Raw genomic sequence first — 26,035 nt, forward strand, 5'->3', positions numbered from 1 at the left:
CCTTAAGAAATCGAGGGAACCAAACTTATTGGATGTAAATATTTAAACAATAAAATCCTCAGCATTGGTCTACCTTTACCTTAAAAAATTCAAAGCAACAAAGAATTCATCTCAGAACCATGAGAACGCCCGAATAGAATAAAAATATTTCTTTTTACCCTTGCGAGGACTCCGTAAAGAGACACAATTCAATCCGCTTTTGGAAAGAAGTGCGGATAGTACTTCTTTTATTCCCAGATAGCACAGAACTTCCTGAAGGTCATAGTAAAATATGACTTTTCTGTGGGCGGTTTTAATTGTATTTTTTTTTAGAAACTATATTATAAATGTCTATACATGGTATAATGAAATATTCTCTCATAAAAAAATGAATAATATTCCTTTTTTCTACCTATTAACAGAACTTTAACTTGATTTCGAACAAGTGCATTTTATGTATTCAAAAATCAGGGTTTTTTCTTCCTTTGTATTGGTTCCAATTCACTGGAGCGTCGTTGTGAAACATTTAATAAACACAAGGTTTGACATATATGGTCCGCCGTAGGTAAATAAAATTGATCATCAGAGAAGGAACTAGGACTTCAACAACTGGTGGCGGTTTACGACGTTATAAAGAAAACGTTCTTAACCCACTGCAATGTCGGACTTGACTCCAGCAGCAGTTCTCGGCACCCTGGCAGCAGGTGCCCTGATCAAACACCTGAGCGCTGCTTACATCGCAAAGAAAGACTTTGTTCGTGTCGGTCGGATCTCCGAGCTGTACGTCTGGCCCGTAAAGTCGTGTGGGGGGCTGAAAGTACAGGCGGGCCAGTGTGAGAAGACGGGGCTCTTCCATGGAGGTGTGGGTGACAGGTAGGTCTTTTATTGCACGTGATCAAACACGCTGGGCAAGTGTTGCATAAACATATGGCAACACGGAGTTGCAACTATGTGATCGACCAGACTGTACGTCGGTTGTATAGTAAAGGAGACCTCATTTCTTACTTTGTCTATCGACTTATTCATACTTGTTAAAACAGCTGTGCCTTCGCAAATCAAAGATGAAGATCCTCTCATCTCACACTGTTCGTCACCCTCTGTTAGCGATAATGAAATCTTTTGTCGTACTGAATGATTACCAATAAATTAAATACTGAATGATTACCAATAAATTAAACGGAAACCGTCCGAAAATTTTTATTTAAATGACGAAGTCTATAAGTCGATATAATGAAATTCAGGTATTTTAAAACCTGCTTATGCACGTACTACAATTTGTTAAAGTGGCTATGGGTGAATCGTATATAGCTCAATTTTTGTTTTCTCCTTGGTCGACGCAAAATACAACATCATACCGCAGTACAGTATACATGCATGCTGACCAGTTAGATTCTGACTCAGTTGGTCATTACATAAGTCATGCATGGTTACGTCACGATTAAGAATATATATAGAAATATATATTGGAATATATGGAAACAATTTAAACCAAAATAAACAGGCAATAAAATAAGCCATCTTTCAATCGGATATCTTAATACTGTATACAGTGTTTTTCATTTCGCCCTTCTACACTTGTAAACGGTTTCGCCCCCTCTTGAATTCGCCTACAGAGAGATACTCTGATTAACACGGTTATTCAATTGTACAGTCTTAAATTCGTTCGCCGATAAATACAATCGATTTCAAACAGGTGGTAAAATTTCTCTTCTAGATGAAAAGTTTTACGCCTGTCATTGAACAATAACACTGCAAAAGGTAACGCCCACCGATCCCGAAAAAAGCAAAAACGATTGACTGTGTTCACCCACTGGAACGTATGGGAAACTGAAGACGTCTGGTCCACTCGGTGTATAAAATTGAGAGGAAGCCAGAGTACCCGGAGAAAACCCACGTGTACGAGCGGGCGACCACCATACCCTCTCACCTACGACCACTACTGATCACGGGGATCGTACTCGGATCGCAGCGGTGAGATGCGAATGCGCTTACCACAGCGCTACCCTGACATAATATCTTTTCCCATAAGTCATTTTTAAATTAATGTGTAATTGCGCTTTCTTAATTTGTTGCTGATAAATGGATATCTCTCATTCAATTTGATAAAATTAAGAAAAAACTGAATCCCCTTAAAATAATGAAAAATCTTGGCAAAAGTAAAATTCAAAGTCGTGCATTTTATTTTTAGACATTGCATTTTGGACAAAGCAAATATTTTACATTTGAGTAAAATAGGTGATTAACGTAAAACTTGCAATTTTAAAAGCAATCTTTTGTAGCCATTACGAGAGAGAGAGAGAGAGAGAGAGAGAGAGAGAGAGAGAGAGAGAGAGAGAGAGAGAGAGAGAGAGAATTTTGAAATGAAATATAACTCGAATCAACGGATACGATCCATTTTACATGTATTGTATTAGGAATACTGAATAAAGCGAAATTCGTATAATATATAAGTAACTACCTACTGACGGGATTTTGGGTGCAATTATGACATTGAGACGTAAATCGAAATTTGTATTGAGTTTGTGTATTGAACAGGTTCCGGTGAGTGAACACAGTCAATCGTTTTCTTCGGGATCGATGGGCGTTACCTTTTGCAATGCTATTGTTCAATGACAGGCGTAAAACTTTTCATCCAGAAGAGAAATTTTACCACCTGTTTGAAATCGATTGTAGGGCGAAAGGAGAGAGAGAGAGAAAAAAAGGGGGGCATTTCGATGTTAAGATAACTAGTGTTAAACCGTGCCAGACGATTATTTAATTTACGACACAAGGCAAGAAACTTCACTCAACTAAAAGTGTGATGTATTTTTTAAAAGCTAACTTTTTAATTTGTCGTTTGATCTACTTTTTATATCTGCATTGAAGGACGTGGGTCATTGTGTCACCAGAGGGCGGTTATGTCACCCAGAGACAGGAGCCCAAGATGGCGCTCATCAAGGTCCGTCTCCAAGGCAATAGTCTCAGTTTAGATGCCCCTGGAATGCCAACATTACAACTTCCGACTAAACCCCAGACAGACAAGTCACAAGTCGGCAATGTCACGTAAGTACAAGTATTACACAAGTTACAGGTATTACCCAGGTCACCTATATCATACAGACCATGATTAAATAATAATAAGTAATAGACAACTATCAAACTGATTGCAGCAGTTACACAAATAACGAGTAGTACATTGGGTACAGGTATTACAAAAATCCCGATAAATACAAATTGTAACACTTTACATGTCACATGTAATACATTAGTTGCAGCCAATACACAACTGACGGGTTTTACATTAGTGACAGCTAAAACAAATGTTATAGGTATTACAAATGTCACACTACAAATTACACTTATCGCAGGTATTAAACAAGTCACATGTAATACACGAGTCACAGGTATTACACAGGTCACATGTCCATGTATTACACATGTTAAATGTCCTAGTTACATAAGGAATAATTAAGGAATCATTCTTTGAGTATTATGAGGCCGCTGATAATTTCGGCTGGGGCGTGATCAAATCCAATAAAGCCCCGAAGGGCTTTATGATAGATTTTATCACGCCCCGGCCGAAATTATCACCTCATAATATTCAAAGAATGATTCCTTATTACTTATATTTATATAATTTGAAGTCATTGTACGATTAAATATTTAGATATAAATAAGCAAACCCCGTTGGCACCCCAATTATACGCCATTTGTAGTTATGGGTTAAAATAGTACAAAATCGATACGTAGTGTTATCACGGGCAAAGACACTGGAAAATGTAAATATAAAGATATAACACATGGCACATGAATATACATCGGATTTAATATAAACCTTTTGTTACTAAGAAAAGAAACAGACTCTAACTTCGCGCGGCACTCTTATTGAGTTGTAACACGTACACACGTGAACATAAAATGAAACGGTCAAATTTTAAACCAAAACATACGTATATTCTCACATTAGTATTTTACGGTCAAATCGTGGATTGAATACATGTGGTACACTGTAGTATTTTTGTTATATTGCTAGGATTAAGGTAGACACCACAGAGTACCTAGACTGCGGGGAGAAGGCTGCAGCCTGGGTGAACAAATACTTGGGACGGCAGGGGTTAAAGATCGGATTCTCTGCGCCGGATCTTTCCAAACGTGATGCTATCACTGCACAAAAACTGTGGGACCATAATGCAAAGAAAGGCGACCTTGTAAGTATACAAATGAAACTGATCTGATCTTACATGTACCACATTTTTTCAGCTAAAGTATTAACCGTTTTCCCCGGATTTTGAAAGTTTTGATATTAATCTCTGTTTCTGTCACTTAATTTTCAACTTTTGATATTCACTATTGTTTCTTTTTCTTAAACAACGCCAGTGTTGACATTTACTTTTCCTGTCCATCATTTACAGCTATCTCTTTGACCAGTTTAGTTGATATGATATTCACTTTTCTGTCTATTATTGACACCTGTTTTTCTCTGACTACCATTGACCGTTCTTGTCCATAATTTAAAGCTGTCTTTCTCTGACTACTATTGACTATTTAATAATCAATTATTTACAACCGTCTTTGTCGACTCTGACTTCTATTGACCATTCTTGTCTATTATTTACAGCTGTCACTCTCCGACTACTATTGACCATTCTTGCCTTATTATGACAGCTGTCTTTCTCCGACTACTATCGACCATTCTTGTCTATTATTTACAGCTGTCACTCTCCGACTACTATTGACCATTCTTGTCCATTATTTACAGCTGTTTTTCTCCGACTACTATTGACCATTCTTGTCTATTATTTACAGCTGTTTTTCTCCGACTACTATTGACCATTCTTGTCTATTATTTACAGCTGTTTTTCTCCGACTACTATTGACCATTCTTGTCTATTATTTACAGCTGTCTTTCTCCGACTACTCCAGCTACATGCTGATGACGGCCCAGTCCATGAATGTTCTCAACAGTAAACTGGAGAAACCTGTCTACATCCTTAACTTTAGACCCAACTTCGTCGTGGACGGCTGTGAAGCATTCGATGAGGTATTCAAATCATTAAGATCTCCCTGACACATATTTTCTTAATCAAAAAGTTGATTTTGAAATCACTTTCTAGGTACTGTAAATGGTATTAATTTTACTCAGATGAATAAATTAACAGATACTATACCCACGAAGTGCAAGTTTTGTGAACACCATGCTCATATGATTAAAAGGGTTTTTTAATTAATACGAGTGGTGACAATTCACCGTAAATACATGAAATTGAAAGCGCCTGTACTATATATTGCAGGTGTGTTAATACTGTCTTTAAATTTTTTAAACATTTTTACCAAGGAAAATTGGAGCGAAGTGAAGATTGGCAATGTGCAATTCAGGAATATTGATGACTGCACAAGGTGAGTGCAAACAGGTACATGTGTATGTAAACGATTTTTTTATTGGCCTTTTAAGGGGCTTTCATAAATAGACTGTGTTTATTCAGGTGTCTTTTGACGACGGTGGACCCTTACACAGGAGTAAAATCCAAGGAAGAGGAGCCCATTAAAACCCTACGAACGTAAGATAATAAAAGATATCGTTTATGGCTTCAATGCTACAACTTTATTAGCAGATAGATGTTCTTACCCATGCACGAGTGTTTACATTTAAGTATCTCCTCTCAAAGGCAGATTTAACCCGAAATGTGTAGCAAAATACTGTATATTAGTGGAAAAAGTAATTAATAAGAACTTGTTTTTTGATTGATAAAATTGCCAGGTTGTCAGGTGTACATGATAGACGCGTGTTTGATATTGTTGGTGTTAAATAATGGCGATGAATTCTTGCCTAGGTTCCGGTGTCGGTCAAAGTATGGACCCAAGCCTGTGATGGGGATCTGCCTGGCCCCCGATTCCCTCGGTGACGTCAGCGTCGGGGACCCCGTCTACGTCAAATACAAGTGACCATCCCTCCGTCCACGATATCATTATACTGTAGCAAACGGCAATTAATCTTAACATATGTACATGTGTATACGGTTTTGTTTATGAAGTATCAATGTTATGATGTTTTGTACATACATGTAGTTGCTCGTTATATTTTTTTTTGGGGGGGGGGGGGGGGTAATGCCATTTTGTATTCTGTTAATTACTTGCCTTTCCATCTCTTAAAAATAAACAGAAAAGATCAACACGAAGTCGTCTTCATTTGTTCCAATATTTATTTTCATATAATCGTCTATACATAGCAAAAAGTTGCTCGCATGAAGCTCAAGGAGCTGCAATTGAAAAAAAATGCGTAAAAGAATGGAGAACAGATTTATTTACAAATCGATGCTTTAAATTTGAAGTACCCCAATATCTCAACAATTCTTTACTAACCTTTGCTGCAAGTTTGGTTAGGTATGAGGCTCCTCAAGTAATCAGCCGTACATCTTTGACACACGTCATCACTGATAGACACGAAGCTTCCCTCATTTGACACCGTGACGCATTCTTCCACTGTCTTACCACGTGGCACCTTGGTACGTCTGCCTCGCGTGCTGATAACGGCCTGAGTTTGGCCCTCAGATGACGCCGTCACTATCGTGTACTGGCATTTTGCCAATACGTCCGAGTTGTACTCACAATTTCCGGTCAACTTGATGGTTGAGCCACACGTGCTGTAAGTTGTCTGAACTTGGCACTTCTCACCTTTTCGTAAAAAAAGGAGAAAATAGTTAGCCTACTACTCCCATAAGATGTACTTTCAAAGATAAGGTCTAAATGTACGTTAAAGCACCACGCAAACTGCAGAACAGTATCTCATTCATAAATTATCTATCCACTAAAAGGTACTGTATGCAATATTTCAACATTTTCTTTAAAGACTTCCTACCTGGCGTGCCTGATGGTGGTTCAGGAATATAAGGGAAGTCGTCCACTGGTTCGTCGGTTCCTGAAATGAAATGTGACATTGCAATATTTTCTTAAATCTTTCCAAGAAGCCAAACTTATACAAACTGAATACTCCCTGGATGTACTAAGTACTTACGAATACATTTGGCAACTCCGTCCCCTTCAAAGCCTCGGTTACACTGACACTTATAGTCCCCAATCACGTTTTTACATCGAGCATTCTTATGACAAGTCATGTGACGTGTCGACAACACCATTTTGTTGGTGCCGCCATCTCGAACACACTTTTGTATAATATCGCAGCTCGTTAGTGGACCAAAGGAATCAAGCTGCAACAAAGATAATGATACTTTATCATATTTCAAGCATTCATACTTATATTGATTATTTTTATTTCCAATGTCTTAAGACTTGTAAACAGTTTGAATTCAGTCAAAGAATCTTACAGGGAAGTACTGGTCGTTGTAGAAACATCCACAGTCGTCCTCCACCACACACCTCCCGCCACTGAGCACGTGCCCTTCCTTACACTCACAGCCCTCCTGTGGAATGGCCTCACATTTGCTGTTTCCTTCAGGATCTGCGCAGGTGCGCGGACAGCCGACTATAGCCGGGTTGTAGGCAGAGTTCTCAGGGCAGGTCATGGCTAAAATTTATGTATATATGTCATTTATGTTAAAATATCGGAGTATTAAATCATAAGGTGAGTTAAATTTGAAAAAAATAACCCTGACGCCTTACGACAGAAGTCACTCCTTCTCCACACCACCTTCCCCAGTCCCTTTGTGAGGCACAGCTCTGCGAGGGTCTCTCCAGCCATACACGCGGTCTTCATGGCGAATTCAGGCGTGTCCTCATAGGAACAGACGTCATCCACACAAGACTGGTAAAGATCACGTGCCTCTTCCTCATTAGCCTTTATACAGCTAGCAAACGGTCCGTTCTTGTCCAGCAAAACACCACAAAACTCTCTAGATGTTGCTCTCTTGGACCACAATGATGAACATTTGAAATCAGGATCTTTAGTTTCACATCTAATTTAGATACAAACAATCGGTTAAATGTCATAACATATGACTTATGGTTAAGAATGTCGACTTATTACAAATTAACCATGAATTGACTTAGGTTTTGGTGTACGCATACTTTTCACCAGGATTGGCCACATCGTCGAACACTTTGAAGCTGTCTCCGATCAGAGAGTACTTGTTTCGTCTGCTGGACACGTCATCGCCCGCCTTGGTCCTCAGGTCGTCTTTCTTATCGTTACAGTTACCACACAATCCCGTCAGACGGTCGCCATATTGCTTAGGAACGGAAAGGGACACGGCGTGTACACCGTCAAAGCTCACGACGACTCCACACGGTGACGTCACTGTCAGGTAACGCCCCTTGGTCATCGCCTTATACATACCGTTAGATGACGCCCATGGCGTAAACATCTCTACTCCGTTAATCTGTTAAAATTCTTTGAATTAATAACTTCTCAAACTCTATATTTGTTTCGTAGCAAGAAAATATTCTTCGATTTGCTAAACCTTACCGTCAGTCGCTTCTTCTGAAGCAGACGTATATTATATCCGGGTACTTTAACATCCACTAGTCGTGTAAAGGAAACTTTGGAGTTTTCGTGCCGTTTGACGTTTTTGACCTCCACATTGAATGCACACTCGTCCGTGGAATCAAGCTTGGACAGAGTGTATTTGCATTCTCCCATAAAGTGGATCATCTGGCCGTCAAAGGTACGGTAATGTGGATCACCGCTTGCCATGCACGTACAAGACTCTGAGGGACCGACGGGGAAAATGTTATAGTGTCAATATTAAAATTTTTGATTGATTGTGTAACGATAAGGAACCAAACAAAAAAACATATTTTGGCTAATTACCTTGGCACGTGGTCACTCCATCACCAAACAAACCTCTGTTGCACTGGCAGATACCATTGTCACATCTTGCGTTCTTGTGACAAAGATATTTCCCACCACACAGTTCTGAAAAAAGTGACAATATATACCGGATGCGTACCTTGATGATGTCAGACACACTGATTAATAACAATGAGTACTTACTTTTGCACTCATTGACACCGTCCCCGATGTATCCATCCTTACACACACACTGACGGACGCCGTCTTTCAGTCCACACATACCGGAGGGGTGGCACCGCTCGTTCACACCGAGATCCTCGAAAACTGACTCGCCATCTCTTCGAACACACTTTCTGGTGGAGGTGCAGTCGTCTGACACAATGACTTTATTCAACTGAAATCACACAAACAGGAAGAGAAAATGATCAATCAAACTCCATATTTTGCAGTAATATGTACACTGACCCCGACCAATATGTTGTGTACATTGACGGTATTATTGATGTTTATGTTGGGAAGTAACTTACTGGTATGTAGTCCCCGTTGGCGGCTTGGCATCCACACTCGGTCTCCCGCACACACTTAGTACCACTTAGGACGAAGCCGGGCAGACACTCGCAGCCCTCGGTGTTGGGAAGGTTACAACTAGCAGGGGCGTTCGGAGTGGTACAGGTGGCAGGGCAGCCACTAATTGCGAAACTGTATCGCTGGTTACCTCCACATTTTATCGCTGAAACACACAATTGTACTCAGATAATATTGTTCTTTACTTAAAATGTGAAACATCGCAATCATCAATACTGGTAATTTTCTGCAAATGTCAGGAATGATCGATTCATACCAGATATAATGATTGTTCTTTGTACCAAATGTGTTATCGGATAGGGCTTTATTTTTAGATTTATCTGATAGAAATTTAGATCAAACTGAAATCTTACGACAGAAAGCAGACGACCTCCACTGGATATCGAATCCACTGGCCTCACATATAGTCTCAAGGCCCTCAGCTGCACGACACGCAGCTTCCGTTCTTTTCTTGACGTCATCAAAATATGAGCAGACGTCGAAGATACAAGATTCAAACATCTGTTTAGCTAATGTTGGTTTGTAAGCCAGACATATATTAAATGGAGAACTTCTTCTGGTTTTGGGGTTGAGGTATCCGCAGTGACTTTTGCCTGTGGCTACTTCTTTCATCTCCTTTGAGCACTGGACATCATCTTCGAAGGTTTTGCAGCTATAGTCAACAGAAAAAAAAATCCTGATGAGCATTTAGTAGTCAAATTCACAGAGAAAGATGCCATTAAGATTGATACTAATTATTCTTACACAGTAGTAGGTTTATCCGAATCATCAGGAATTTCATAGCTTTTTCCAATCAGGACATATTTGTTCTTTTTCCAGTAGACATTCACGCCCTCTTTCGTCTTGTAATCATTCTTTCTCCCGTCGCAGTTTCCACAAAGACCCTCCATCTTTTTGCTGTAGGACCTTGGTACTCCTACGTGGACCACCGACTTGCCGTCCCAGTTGACGTAGATGTTACACTTCGTGACGACCTGGACAAATCGTCCACTCATCACTACCTTCAGGTCGCCATTGTTTTCTGACACAGGAAGGAACTTCTTGACTCCATCAATCTAGAAATAAACCAAATCAAACAATTTTTCTCCCCGAAAATGATTGAACCGCATAGCAATATCTTTGAAGGAGGATGGTCTGAATAACTGGAGTTATTTTAATTTAAAAAAAGTATAGTGACGTACAAAGACTTTGTGTCCGGGAGCTAGTCGCACTACTTTGCCGTATATCTTGACATCAACGGACCGGGTGTAGGCGACGCGTCGATTCCTTCCTCTGTGTTCGTTCTTAACCTCCACACTGAACGCACACGGGTCGTTTTTAGTGAGGGACCTGGTCATCAAGTATTTACAGACCCCCATGAAGTGAATCATCTGACCGTCATACGTTCTGTAATGCGGATCACCAGTGGCGCTGCAGGTGCACATCTCTGAAGAAATAATGGTAGATGAAACAGCATTTCGTATAGTCGGGTCATAATACTTTCTTCTAAACCTCCATTTACTGCAAGTTCATATATTACGTATTGCATAAAGCTAACAGTCAATCATATATTATAACAGAACAATTTAAATATAAACTTAAGCAATTTTCAATAGTATTATTATCCCCTGACTTTTTATCACCGTTGTTTATTTTGGTAGTTATCAGAATGTGACTTACTCTGACAGCTGTTCTCGCCGTCTCCGTACAACCCCCGCTTACACTGACACTTCCCTCTCTTACAAGTCGCCTTCTTGTGGCATCGGTACTTGCCACCACACAGAGCTAAAATATATCATGCGTTTAGCTTAAAGATAACGAAAACTTTCTATATGTACTCATATCAGTATGGGATATCGGGAATCAACTCACGCTGACATGATCTGTACCCGTCCCCAAAGAAGCCCTCCTTGCAGACACATTTCCTATCGCCGTTGTCGTCTAGCTGGCAGTCGGCGTTACGGTGACAGCGGCGACCAGACGCCGTTTTGACCAGAGCAGCTTTCCCGCGAACTTGCTTACACTCGAACGTCTGAGCACAGTTTGGAGCTTGTATCTTACTACCAATCTACAAAAAAGAAAACTCGAAGTTAAAAATGAAGTTTAAATATTTTATAAATTGAAGCCAAAGGACATATTTGATAGTTGTTATAAATGGGAACCCAAATGAAAAATAATAGGCACCGGAAAGTAGTCCCCTTTCTTGTTTCTGCATCCGCATTGGGCTTGTGGTACGCATGCTCCGTCACTCATTACGAATCCGTCCTTACAGAAGCATCCCTCTGTTGGCTCCAAAGTACATGTGTCCTCAGCATTCGGGTCCAGACACGTTGCTGGGCAACCCGGACCACTCGCCCGGTACTCGGTGTTTTTGTCGTCGCATTTCAAGGCTGCAAAATAGAGGTTTCCAATAAACATTAGAACTCGTTAAAAACCATTTATTCCAAATACGGAGCATTTATATTTTATATATATAAATGTATGACGTCTCAAGGACGCGTACGGCAAAAATCTGTGCTTCTCCACGTGACTGTGACGCCATTATCAGCACACTCCTCAGCAAACGCCTCCACAGCTTCACACTTGGCAACGTCTAGATTGGCGCCCTCTAGTGAGCAGACGTCAATCCGGCAAGACTCAAAGAATTCCTCAGAAATTTTCGGGAACTTAGCGATGCACTCTGCAAATGGTCCTTTCTTATTTTGTATCCATCCGCAGTATTTGTCTGTTGCAAGAAGGTTACTCATTTTGGCGTCACACGTATAAACGTAAGGCGTATCATCTTCCGTTTTACATCTACAGGAATAAGGTAATTAACAATGTTAAACGAAAGATTGATTGATTTTAGTTTTTAAAACAAAATAATGCTGATACTCACAATCAGTGCAGATACACAAATGTATTAGCATACTTACTTTTCTCCCTCAGCATCTTTGCCACCTGCCACTTCATAACTATTGCCGATTAGTGAGTACTTCAGTTTCTCTCTGCTGACGTCACGTCCTGTACTGGTTCTCATGTCGTCACGTTTACCGTTACAGTCCCCACACAGACCGGTAAGTTTCCCGCGGTATGAACCGGGAACAGTCACCGACACTGCGTGTACCCCGTCAAAGTTAACCTTCACTCCGCAAGATGTCGCCACCTGAACAAAACGTCCGCTTCGGAACACCTTCAGTTTCCCGCCAAGCTCATTAACAGGTAAAAACTTCTTTTCTCCGTCAATCTACAAAATCAATAATTCACAATATTTATAACCATTATTATTGTTATTTCGTTAAAAAAAGATGGAGCAGAAACGTACGTGTGAGAGTATTTGGAACTACTTCGTTTTAAATTATGCACGGATAATTACCACAACAACGCCTTTCTTTCGTAACCCTATACTCTTCCCTAGAATCTTTAGCGTGACTCTGCGCGTGTATGCCACACGTGTATTTTTGTTTCTATGCTCGTTCTTCACGATCACGTGGAATCCACAGGGGTCGTTGGACGTCGTTGATTTCGTCAGCGTGTATTTGCACGTTCCCATAAAGTGGATGATCTCGCCGTCATACGTCTTATAGTGGGGATCTCCGTTTGCCATACAGAAACATGACTCTAAATGAAATAAAATAATTCATTGATTATCACAAAATGAATATTTAGCAAACATGAATATTATCATTTTCCAAAGAAACTTCCAAAACAAACTTACTTGTACAAGAGTTGTATCCGTCACCATGGAAACCACGTTTACACACACACTTTCCTTTCCTACACACGGCGTTTTTAGCACATTGTCTTCCGCCGCACCCTGGCTCTTCTACTACTATGGCTAAAAATTCATGAAAATTAAATATATTTTCAACAGCTATACATTACTTTCAGCTAAACTCGTGATCACGCACTTTCAGTTTTATTTTGCATCCAATCCAAAGGTCACTTTAATATGATCTATACAGACATACGTTTACACGTGCGGACTCCATCCCCCGTGAATCCTTTGTTACAGATGCACGTCCTTTCTCCGTTATCGTCCAGCCGACACTCGGCCTGTTTATGACACTTGCGTCCAGTAGACAGCTTAACAAAACTGGATTTACCTCCCCTGTTTCTACACACAGAGGCCGATCCGCAATCAGTGCTTTGTAATTTAGCGCCAACCTAATAAATAGTGTGAATATTTTACACATCAATATTAATGTATAATAACACTTTAATACACACGGTTATTTTGTTGATTTTATTCCTTTTGACTTTTACTAGTGCATTATCAAACTTTTTATATTTTCAATGACCACAGTACCGGATAGTAGTCTCCGTTTTTAGTTTGACATCCACACTGTGTTTTTGGGACGCATGCGCCGTCACTCAATAGGTATCCAGCCTTACAGAAACATCCTTCCTGGGGTTCCAGAGTACACGTGTCCTCGGCTTTCGGGTCCAAACACGTGGCCGGACAGCCCGGTCCACTGGCTTTGTACACAGAGTTACGGTCGGTACACGCAAGCGCTAAATAAAAAAGAATACTATTTGTAGCAATATTTTACTTTTTAGTCTTAATTTAATAATTCAGTTAATATCAAATGTGCTTACATTTGTTTTTACCTGAAAGCTTTGTTGGTATCATTGTATTTACCTCACATTTAACGTTGTTTGTGCTTTCATTTAGGATTTCAATCAAAGTCAAACATAGAATTTCAATAAAAATGTTCAAAATTTAAGCAGGTAAGATTTTAATTTTTTTTTTTTTGGATGCTTGTTCCTATCTCTTCCTATGGTTATGTACTTACGACAAAATCGTCTGCTTCTCCACGTGACTGTGACGCCATTGTCAGCACACTCCTCAGCAAACGCCTCCACAGCTTCACACTTGGCAACGTCTAGATTGGCGCCCTCTTGTGAGCAGACGTCAATCCGGCACGACTCGAAAAACTCTTTGGAAATTTCCGGGAACTTGGCGATACATTCAGCGAATGGTCCGGATTTACTTTTTATAAGACCGCAATACTTGTCTGTCGCAAGCATAGCGTTCTTTCTCTTGCTACAAGTGAATGTGTCTGGGTCTTCCAAAGTCTTGCACCTATTGAATTTAATGAACAACAGCAAAATCAAAAAAATAATAAATGTAAACAATAGAGGTTTTTTTAAACTAAAATAAATTATGTACAAAATTGACTTACAATGCACAATATCATTGTCGAAATTATTTACAGAAGCCCATATCGGAAAGGGTTAATGTAGGCAACACATTCTATCAAAATCTTAACTAAATACCGATAATTTTGTTTTCTCACTAATTTCAGTTCACTAAAGCAAATGCTCAAATTCAGAGAAAAGATTAGATTAATTGGATGTTGAAAACATATCTGCTTGCAAGAAAAAAATCATGGTTAGATTCAAACATCAGTAAACTGTAGAAGTCATACTTTTCTCCCTTAGCGTCTTTGCCACCTGCCACTTCATAACTATTGCCGATTAGTGAGTACTTCAGTTTCTCTCTGCTGACGTCACGTCCTGTACTGGTTCTCATGTCGTCACGTTTACCGTTACAGTCCCCACACAGACCAGTAAGTTTCCCGCGGTATGAACCGGGAACAGTCACCGACACTGCGTGTACCCCGTCAAAGTTAACCTTCACTCCACAAGATGTCGCCACCTGGACAAAACGCCCGCTTCGGAACACCTTCAGTTTCCCGCCAAGCTCATTAACAGGCAAAAACTTCTTTTCTCCATCAACCTTTTAAATCAAATATTAAACAAAATTCAATGTGATGTCGCATAGAAAAGGATAAGAACAGAAATGTGAGAGAGTAAATTGAGAATCACATTATTTTCTCGCGCAATATGTAATATGCTACAACATTAAGTGATGAAAAGATTTATGTGCGTTCCCATATAACTGTTGGAGCACCGTTTGCTTTTTATCTCAAACGTTAAGTTTTTGCCATTAAAAACTGTAAATGATGTGGGGAAAATGACTAAAATTGATATATTAATGAATTAATTTTGTCTTGAATGTGTTTAATTAATCCATTATCATAAAGCTCAAATCTGATTTCAATTTGCTCATCGCACACTTTATATGAGCACGTCACAAAATTTAAAGACAAAAAATATAAAAACTGAAAAGATTACTTTTCAAGTACTTTAAAGTACTTTACTAGTATCAGATCTCAATCTCTTCAGTATGTTGGATAATTCAACCTTAGTTTCCCGTACACAATATAATCAAAATGAATTATTCCTTACAAAAACTATGCCGTTCTTTCTTAGTCCAATGGTCTTCCCTAGAATCTTTAGCGTTACACGGCGCGTATATGACACACGTGTATTCTTGTTTCTATGTTCGTTCTTCACGATCACGTGGAATCCACAGGGGTCGTTGGACGTCGTTGATTTCGTCAGCGTGTATTTGCACGTTCCCATAAAGTGGATGATCTCGCCGTCATACGTCTTATAGTGGGGATCTCCGTTTGCCATACAGAAACATGACTCTGATTGAGGTAAGAATATTTATTGTATAAAGACAAAATGAATATTTAGCAAACATGTATATCCAATTCGAAAGCAACTTCGAAAAAAAACTTACTTGTACAAGAGTTGTATCCGTCACCATGGAAACCACGTTTACACACACACTTTCCTTTCCTGCACACAGCATTTTTAGCACATTGTCTTCCGCCACATCCCGGTTCTTCTACAACTATGGCTACACATATAATTATAAATCAGATTACCTTACCATTTTTGGATTATTAGTGTTATGCATTTTTACGGAAGTGTTGATATATTTATTCCAGAAGAAACATTGCAAACATACGTTTACAAGTGCGGACTCCATCCCCCGTGAATCCTTTGTTACAGATGCACGTCCTTTCTCCCTCCTTATCCAGCCGACATTTGGCCTGTTTGTGACACTTACGCCCAGTGGAAAGCTTAACGAAACTCGATTTACCTCTCCTGTTTCTGCACACAAAGTCCGACCCGCAATCTGTACTTCGTAATTTTGTGCCAACCTACATATGACATAATATGCATTACTTCGAAAAATTCATAGCTCATTGAAAAACATGATAATTTGTAACGTTTCTGATTGTATTCCTTGTGTGTATTGCTAGCGTATAATTAAGGTGGGTTTTCGTTTTCGATAATAACGTTACCGGATAGTAGTCTCCGTTTTTAGTTTGACATCCACACTGTGTTTTTGGGACGCATGCGCCGTCACTCAATAGGTATCCAGCCTTGCAGAAACATCCTTCCTGGGGTTCCAGAGTACACGTGTCCTCGGCTTTCGGGTCCAAACACGTGGCCGGACAGCCTGGCCCACTGGCTTTGTATACAGAGTTCCGGTCTTTACAACTGAGCGCTATTTAGAAAAAATACAAATTTTTACAAATAAGTTTCGAACGAAAATTTTTTTTTTGGAGGAACCTATGTCCATTTGCACGAGATAATATTTCTTTTTTCTTTTAAGATCACATGTCGTTTTCACAAGATAATAATTCGTTTTTAGGAAATAATATTTCGTTTTCACGAGATAGTATGTCGCTCTCACGACACAATATTTGGTATTCACGAAATAATAGCTCGTTTTTACAAGATAATATATCGTTTTGATATTAAGTTGTTCATACGCGATAAATTAATTAGTAGTTTTTTTACAAAAAACATTTTTCCCTGGTATCTTTCAAAATACAAAGTTACATATCCTAAATGTACCACCGTATGTATTTTTGATAAGTACAATTGTTAACACAATGGTCATGCGATATACAGATCCTTGCACACAAGATCTATCCGACTACTATAATCTATCGACAGTTTTGACAGCGATTACAATGAAAAGTGTTTTACTTTGTCACACATGCGGAATTCGTATTATCTGCAATTAACTTTGATTGTATAAGTGTTGACACCTCAATAGTTCGACCAGTATGCACATTAAAATTGGGGTTACTATTATTTGCTTTTATTATATCTTGTGTATCAATGTTTTTTACTTACGACAAAATCGTCTGCTCCTCCACGTGACTGTGACGCCATTATCAGCACACTCCTCAGCGAAGGCTTCCACAGCTTCACACTTGGTCAGGTCTAGATTAGCGCCCTCTTGTGAGCAGACGTCTATGCGACAGGACTCGAAAAACTCTTTGGAAATTTCCGGGAACTTGGTGATACATTCAGCGAATGGTCCGGATTTACTCTTTATCAGACCGCAATATCTATCGGTCGCAACTATAGAGTTCATTCTCTTGCTACATGTAAATGTGTTTGGGTCTTCCAAAGTCTTGCACCTATTGTTTTGAATGAAAAAATAAGTCGCCACTTTTAAAAGAAACGCATTTAGTCAAACTAGGGTTTGAACTGATATTTCAAACACAGTATACTAGTACAATTGTTCATTAGAAATGATTCACTTTGATACAATATTTAAATGGTTTGGAATGTCCTTGTTTATCGTTAGTTATGATTACAGAGATCCTTCTTTAGTTCGCCATCCATTTTTAATTTAGTTTCAAACCTAGTATTATCCGTCATATTAGTAATTTCTCCTTTCTCGACAGTCAGTGATTATTTGGTGCATAAATCTAAAGAATATATTTTGTATTCAAGCGAATGGCCTTCCTCATTTGGTTAATTGGTATCAGCTATTAGATACGAGAGGACTCAATTTCCTCTGATTTGTAATAACGCCCAGGCTTTTCAACGCATTAAAATATAATTTTGCACGATAAAATAAGAACATCGCTATTTACATTTGAAGATACGTTTCCTAACCCGACCCAACAGAAAAAAGCAAAACAGTCTGTTTAGCCACATTTGTATTTTCTTATATGATCATATAGAAAAGCAGAAACGTTCATATATATATATATATATATATATATATATATATATATATATATATATATATATATATATATATATATATATATATATATATATATATATTTGCAAATACCAGTATGCTTCCTTATATGAACCTAAAGAATAGCGAATATGTACGTTCAATTAAACAATACAATGCTTTCTTTGGTGGTTCATTTGGGATATGTAGGTAGCGATCATTCCAGAAAAAAATTATAAATACCGTTGACAGCAATGCTAAAAAGTTCATCGGGATATAAACTTTGTTGGTACGTAATAAAATCTATTGAGAAGCCCTTCGGGCATCATAGATTTTAATCACGTGACCAACCAAGTGTATATTCCGGTGAACCATTTGACTTGCTGTTTTTTCTTATATAGACTTTTTAAACAAGTTTTAAGGTCACAGTTTGACGTCACAATGATCTTATGATCTTATCGTGCAGGCTTATGATTTGACGGACGCTTGCTTTACTATTAATATAACATACGGGTATGTTTATCTTTCTGGACGGTTTACATTTCTCAAACGTTATTTTAAGTAATAGACAGCAATTCTAAATACTTCAACGAGAAATGAACTTGGTTTGAACGAGATCAAATTCTGTGACGCAGAAGTGCTTCTCAGAAGATTTAGTCAGATACCAACCAAGTTCTAATCCCTCTGTTCTTTTGAATTCTATTTGTTTATTTTTTAAGCAATTGCAATTGCCTACTTCTTTCCTGAAACTTCCGAATCGTCAGCCACTTCATAACTATTGCCGATTAGTGAGTACTTTAGTTTCTCTCTGCTGACGTCACGTCCTGTTCTGGTTCTCATGTCGTCACGTTTACCGTTACAGTTCCCACACAGACCGGTAAGTTTCCCGCGGTATGAACCGGGAACAGTCACCGACACTGCGTGTACCCCGTCAAAGTTAACCTTCACTCCACAAGATGTCGCCACCTGGACAAAACGCCCGCTTCGGAACACCTTCAGTTTCCCGCCAAGCTCCTTGACAGGTAAATATTTCTTTTCTCCGTCAATCTGAAAGAACGCAGGTTAAGCAATTATTGATTAATACCCGGTAAGTGTGTCCATATCTGTCTTTGTATTTATGGATAAACCAAAGGTTAACAAATAGTTGCATTTAAAACCTTACCATCACGACCCCGTTAAGCCGCAGACTGACTCGTTTTCCGAGGGTGTCGATGTCCACCTGACGAGTGTAGGACACGTGGCTTTTCCCGCGGCGATGCTCGTTTTTCACCGTGATGTGGAATCCACATGGATCCCTCACTGTCATTGATTTCGTCAGCGTGTATTTGCACGTTCCCATAAAGTGGATAATCTCTCCGTCATACGTCTTGTAGTGGGGATCTCCGGACGCCATACAGAAACACGACTCTGCAAATTAGCCAGGAATGTTATTGAGTATAGAGAGAGGTTGTCAAGTAGGGAATTGTCCAATGTTCTCATTATTATGTGGCGTATGTAAAATCTGAAACTGGTTTTGCTTATGGTTGTGTCAAAGTATTAGTTAACAAAATATAAAACAGTGCAGTGCGTACTTTGGCAGGAATTGACGCCGTCACCATGGTAACCACGTTTACATTTACATTTTCCCCGGACACATCGTGCATTTCTGGCGCATTTTCCACACGATGGTGTACTAGTATCCACTTCGTAATGAAAAAAGAAAGAACACGAATTATTTAGACAAAATTAGATAATTTCTGGATAGTTAGACGCAGAGTTTAAAGTGAATCTATACAAAGACTGGGGATTTTTATTTCGAGAGAAAACAATTTAAAACTGCAAAATTAACAGTCATGTACTCACATTGGTACACGTTGATTCGCCAGGAGGCGCCACATTTCTCTTTAGAGTTACCACTGCATGGGTAAGAACACTCCCTCTCAGGCCTCTTCCGGTATTTCCTCATTTTGTTACCACAAAAACATTCGTTGCGGTGCTAATTATAAAAAGTCATTTCTTAAGGTCTAATGGAAAATGAAGCATTTTGAATTGACGAAAACTAGGAGTGATTAACAACCTTTCATCAGGAATGCAATTTTGTATGCAAACATATAAACGTTTTTGGAAATAATACAAGTCCGTAAATTCGTGGGCACAGTCGCATATAATATTCAAATTACTCATTTTGTTGTGACTGAAATGTGTAAGTGGATAAAGCACCAAATATAAGATGACTGTATATAATTAAGCTTTTTAAGCTAGCTGAGGGTGCGATTCCACCAACACTTTAGGCAGTTATTTTTAAATTTTGTTATGAAAATATTCAACTTTTATATAGCTAGAAATTGTGCTTTTGTAAAGTTATATCATATCTTCTTAAACTAAAACTTGTTTAGGAAAAAATGTGAACTTTACTATTACAATTAAGTGTATGACATTATCGCCATCTGGTTCCCCTAATTTCTTCGATTTTATTATATTTTTAAATTTCCCGCTCTTACCTCCACTCCTGCGTACTTCTTTTTCTGCTTCCGGCAGTGTTCTTTACAAGCAGATATGGTTAGTCGCGGCATCCGGGTAAACTTCTGATCCAACAGACGAGCACCTTTGTCTTCATAGCAACCAATGTAGGTATCTAAATATGATTTGTAAACATATTATCCTAAATGGGCGCACAAGAGAACTTATAAAGAAGCTACTAAAATTGAGGCTATCATTTTGTTTTAATTTAAGGTAAATTTCGTAATCTATGGTGGTATGGGACACCTGTCGATATAAAGGTGGATAAAAGTACATTACAATAAAAAAAAATGTTCACCGTTTTAGATTTTTCAAATTTGAAATATTTGACAAAAAGATACGTTTTTTTCTTAAATATTTGGAAAGGTAAAAATTATAAAACCCCAACGCTATTCGAACTCATGACTTAGATCCGTAGTTGAGCTTCACTGTGATGTAACAATCATGGGAAAGAAAAATAATGATAGGATCAATTTTGATTAACTGTTATTTTGATAGGAAGCAAGTCACAATATGGAGATTTCTTATATTAACTTAGATTAAATTTCACTATAAAGAAAACTTGCAAGCATAATAACATTGAATGCCTCGACTTTCAATTTTTGCAATGAGTTTGGTATTGAAGATTTATTAGCAAGACTATCAAAGTCATATTCATTGAGTTTAAACCTCATATTTGATTTTTTTAATTAAAAAAAAAGTGATAATAAGAAAGAGTAAGTGTATATAAGACTGAAAACATTTGGACCTCAAATAATTTTTCTATATATTCTTATCATCAGTATGAATAATACGGAATTACATACTATATGCATGGGGGATCTACATGCCGACTTATATACCACTTAATTTGGTTTCAATTTCGGGTGGAATTTCTTACCTTTCGTTTTTGGAGGTTCCTCTAAAACGGCTGAAAATTAAAATAAGGTAAACATATTTTTATTTAAAATATTTTTTTTCAAAATTACAACAACAACTATGTGTTCAGGAATTAATGGTTATCTGAGTTTCAATAAAGGATTTTAAACTGAATCTAGAATGTATGGTTGTTAAAACTTACCCTGACAAGCGTACGTCAATTCCAAGTATTTAGATGTCCCTCGGCAAGGATCCCCAAACACGGTATGTGATGCGTACACACTACAGGATCGTCGGCCGTCGCACTGCCCCCTGATTTTTGCGAGAGCATTTTTTGCCGAGCAGCGCAGGGTCCGAACAATACCTCGACATGTCTTGCGATTAGATCTGCCATAAAAGGCGGTGAATACCCGTATATTCGATCCAGCTGGACACGAAATCGTCCTTTTTTTATTTCCACAAAGTGTTACTTTTGTAGAACCTTAAAGTACAAACAAATCAGAGTGATAATTTAAGGAGATATCTGTTTCAATTTAATTAATTAAATATTTGGTTTATATATATTTTTGATGTTAACATAGGCATTTTGACATTGTAGTTAAAAATATTAAAATCTTTGCTGACCAGGATTTTTTGGATCTATTTCATCGCTAATATCACTCTTCCCGCCACTTCCTTTACTTTTTCCACCACTTCCTTTGCTTTTACCGCCACTTTTCTTGCTTTTTCCTCCACTCCCCTTGCTTTTACCGCCACTTTTCTTGCTTTTTCCACCACGACCTTTACTTTTCCCACCTTTTCCCCTGCTTTTCCGTCCTTTTTGTCTACTTTTCCCTCCCCGCTCTTTACTTTTTCCGCCACGTCCTTTACCTTTTCCTCCTTTTTGTTTACTTTTACCACCACGTTCCTTACTTTTACTTCCCTTTCCTAAACTTTTCCCACCTCTCTTTTTACCTTTTCCGCCCTTTTCTTTACTTTTTAAACCACGTTCTTTACTTTTACTTCCTTTTTCTAAACTTTTCCCGCCTCTCTTTTTACCTTTTCCGCCCTTTTCTTTACTTTTTACACCGCGTTCTTTACTTTTACTTCCTTTTTCTAAACTTTTCCCGCCTCTCTTTTTACCTTTTCCGCCCTTTTCTTTACTTTTTACACCGCGTTCTTTACTTTTACTTCCTTTTTCTAAACTTTTCCCGCCTCTCTTTTTACCTTTTCCGCCATTTTCTTTACTTTTTACGCGCCGTTCTTTACTTTTACTTCCTTTTTCTTTACTTTTACTGCCTTTTTCTTTGCTTTTCCTGTCCCTTTTCACGGCACTTTTTACAATTTTCAATAATTTTGGATCTGGTTTTCGCGGGCTTTTTTTGGTTTCTTTTTTCCGTATTATAGGCAATACTTTCTTGATTTCTTTTACCTTTCTCTTAGTATCTATACGTTTTGGTGCTTTTGCAATAGGTTTTCGAGGACTTGTTTTTATTTTTTCCTTCTTTCTTATTAAAGGTGATGCTTTCTTGAGTGTTTTAGCTTTTTTCTTGTCATCTTTCGGTTTTGGTGCTTTGATAATGGGTTTAACTGCACTGACCTTGCTTACTCGGCCTTTCAGTACCCCTCTAATAACCCCCTTCCCTTTGCTACCTCCCTTTTTACTTTTCCCTTTTCTCTTTTTCCCTGAAATAAGAAAAATATTCAGCTTTCATTGAAAATGACCATAAACGTATCTTATGAAAATGTTATTACATGTAACAATGTGACGAATTAAATGAATATTTCTAATTATAAAATTTAAACATATATAATCGTACCTTCTACCTCCGCCGCGATAATCAAGATTACAAGGAGAAGAACGCAGATGAGACGAAGCCTCATTTTGACGTGACCTCCGGGGAATGGATAGTTCGTTCCCCTCACACCTTATATATACTCCTAACAAACGCTTTGACTGGGTCCACAAAGGGATGCATACCTACGCACATCCGAAAAATAATTGTAAATAAAGCAATTTTTTGAAGCGATAACAATGGTTTTGAGGAAGGGGTTGTTTAATTCGCTTTTTTTTTAATTTTGAAAGAAATATTGAATCAATATAACAAATTATATATTTATCCCAAATTTACCCCGTATCGTTTAAGTTTAATATTTTGTCAAGGGTTCAGCATCTGGAGACATGAAATCGACACAACACACAAAAGAATAGACACTTCTTTGTAGGCAATTTGATCTTTTATCGAAGATTAAACAAGACTTTATTATTAAGGTCTAAATGCTGTAATTAACTGGCAAACACGCGCAGCTGTGATAAAAACAATAATGGCCGACCACGCGGTCACCGTGAAAGAACGCGTCATTCAAAGAGGTTACAAAATCAATGTATCAAAACAGACACAGTAAGAGCTTGAACGAGACAATAAATAGTACGGACTGTTGTTACATGATTAAAGAAATTGAAGAAAATGGGGACAAGGTAGACATTAATTCAAACTAATTGTGAGTAGAATAGATTTATTGAACGAGTCATTGTTTTAGCTATACAAGTAGTTTGTTCGCCGGGATTAAGGATTTGTATAGTGTTGCTGAAATTTGATATGCATGTCAAAAACATTCAAGAGAGACATCTGAATTATGTTATTTAAAGAAATACACAAATCATGTGCATTGATTTCTGAAATATTGTAGATGTGTCAAATTGACACACAAGTCCAATTAGCAGGCAAAAAAACCTTTTACAATAGCATGCTAGCTTATGCCCGGTGTAAGCAAAAATGTACATACACGTGTACAAACCAATAGATACTTATATAGATTCCATCACAATCATGAGATATTTAAAGTTAACATTTAAAAAAAAACCTGCAAGATAGCAAATTAACGCGAAACCGATTCAAATATTAGTTATAGAAAGTAATTTGGTTAGTTTTGAGCACTCTTCTTCCAAAAAAGTATGATATTGAAAGGTTGATATTTTCCATCTTCAATAAATAAATATTTCGTTTTGAAAACTGTTTGAAAGTAAGTTCTCTGCAATCCAATCAAATTTCGATGTTTTGTTCCGCCGCTGCTGCTACTTCCTTGACTCTGACTCCAATGGGTAATTGGCATACCGATAGTTAAACCAGTGTATAAAAATAAAGGTGACCCAAAACAACCGGAGAATTACAGACCTATCACTTTGTTAAGCTGTCTTGGTTAAATTTTTACAAGCAGTCGACTTGAAATGTATTCTGATGATTTAAACTTAATTAGTGGTTGCCAATCTGGATTTAGGAAAGATATTCTACTCTTGATAACATTATATTAGTGCATTTTTTGTCACATACTTTAATGCATGGTAAAAAGAAATTGGTTTTTTTTTAAATCAAGCATTTGGCACTGTGTGGCGCGAATGTTTATGGTTTAAAATTTACAAAAGTGGTATAACTGGTAATTTCATTATATTCTTTAATAAGAGGCCCATGAGCCACATCGCTCACCTGAGGAACAATAGGTATGATAAAATCAGCTTAATGGACTCATAATACAAACTATCTGGACAATGTACAATAATACATGTGGATCCTGTATAAATAAATCTATTTCCCCTCTGGATATTCTTATGTTATGATCATTAGTCCCTTTTCTAACAGGATGATTTTATAGTCATATCACATGTTGAGTATTGCAGTTCTCAAAAAGATCCTTATTAATTGTTTATATATGGGATATAAACCTACATCAAACTCTGAACCTTCATGTGAGGCCGAAGAATTCTCCTGGGGCCAAAGTCTTAACAAGAATCATCTTGCTGATTAGTTTCTGAGAAGAAGATTTTTAAAGATTTACTCTACATATTCCTATGTAAAACTTTGACACCCTCCTCCATTGTAGCACAACCCTACTCCCGGGGGTGTCATTATTTTCACAACTTTGAATCTACACTACCTGAAGATGCTTCCAAACAAGTTTCAGCTTTCCTGGCTGATTAGATTTTAGAAGATTTTTAAAGATTTACTCTATATATACCTATGTAAAACTTTAACAACCCCCAATGTGGCCCCACTCTACATCCAGGGATCATGATTTTCACAACTTTGAATCTACACTACCTGAGGTTGCTTCCACACAAGTTTCGGCTTTCCTGGCTTATTAGTTTTTGAGAAGAGGATATTTAAAGATTTCCTTTAATATATTCCTATGTAAAAATTCGACCCCCCATTGTGTCCCCACCCTACCCCCGGGGGTCATGATTTCCACAACTTTGAAATTACATTACCTGACGATGCTTCCACACAAGTTTCAGCTTTTCTGCCCAAATGGTTCTTGAGAAGAAGATTTTTGAAAATGTCTCAAAATGTTTTTTATTAATTTCTTATTATCTCCCCTTTAAAAAGGGGGTGGCCCTTAATTTTCACAGCTTTGAATCTTCTTTGCCTAAGAATGATTTGTGCCAAGTTTGGTTGAAATTGGCCGAGTAGTTCTTGAGTAGATGTTGAAAATGTGAAAAGTTTACGGACAGACGGACGGACGGACAGACGGACGACAGACAAAATATAATCAGAAAAGCTCTCTTGAGCTTTCATCTCAGGTGAGCTAAAACATGTACTACA

General features: G+C 38.0%; 2 protein-coding genes across 2 annotated transcripts; one reads left to right on the top strand and one right to left on the bottom strand.

The window, feature by feature from the left end:
• The first annotated feature begins 509 nt into the window (after positions 1–509).
• Positions 510–6,072, top strand: LOC128176616 (mitochondrial amidoxime-reducing component 1-like). Its single transcript, XM_052843062.1, has 7 exons — positions 510–852; positions 2,845–3,021; positions 3,992–4,166; positions 4,859–4,999; positions 5,294–5,355; positions 5,442–5,516; positions 5,790–6,072. The coding sequence occupies exons 1-7, from the start codon at positions 638–640 to the stop codon at positions 5,899–5,901; spliced, it is 957 nt and encodes a 318-aa protein (XP_052699022.1). The 5' UTR covers positions 510–637; the 3' UTR covers positions 5,902–6,072.
• A 68-nt stretch (positions 6,073–6,140) lies between these two features.
• LOC128176617 (IgGFc-binding protein-like) lies at positions 6,141–23,329 on the bottom strand. Its single transcript, XM_052843063.1, has 39 exons — positions 23,258–23,329; positions 22,083–23,123; positions 21,661–21,939; positions 21,481–21,510; positions 20,582–20,715; positions 19,944–20,076; positions 19,673–19,783; positions 19,264–19,508; positions 18,838–19,148; positions 17,258–17,547; positions 16,414–16,619; positions 16,074–16,269; positions 15,843–15,962; positions 15,503–15,747; positions 14,680–14,990; positions 14,044–14,333; positions 13,557–13,762; positions 13,219–13,414; positions 12,966–13,085; positions 12,624–12,868; positions 12,184–12,494; positions 11,772–12,064; positions 11,453–11,658; positions 11,141–11,336; positions 10,949–11,053; positions 10,471–10,715; positions 10,034–10,344; positions 9,643–9,941; positions 9,232–9,434; positions 8,906–9,098; positions 8,723–8,827; positions 8,378–8,619; positions 7,981–8,291; positions 7,576–7,868; positions 7,281–7,480; positions 6,971–7,163; positions 6,815–6,874; positions 6,319–6,630; positions 6,141–6,215 (listed from the first exon to the last, which is right to left on the bottom strand). Exons 1-39 carry the CDS (start codon positions 23,319–23,321, stop codon positions 6,208–6,210), a joined length of 8,859 nt encoding a protein of 2,952 aa, XP_052699023.1. The 5' UTR covers positions 23,322–23,329; the 3' UTR covers positions 6,141–6,207.
• Between the last annotated feature and the right edge of the window lie 2,706 nt (positions 23,330–26,035).

This window comes from Crassostrea angulata, chromosome 3 (genome assembly GCF_025612915.1).
Source record: "Crassostrea angulata isolate pt1a10 chromosome 3, ASM2561291v2, whole genome shotgun sequence".
Taxonomy (NCBI): domain Eukaryota; kingdom Metazoa; phylum Mollusca; class Bivalvia; order Ostreida; family Ostreidae; genus Magallana; species Magallana angulata.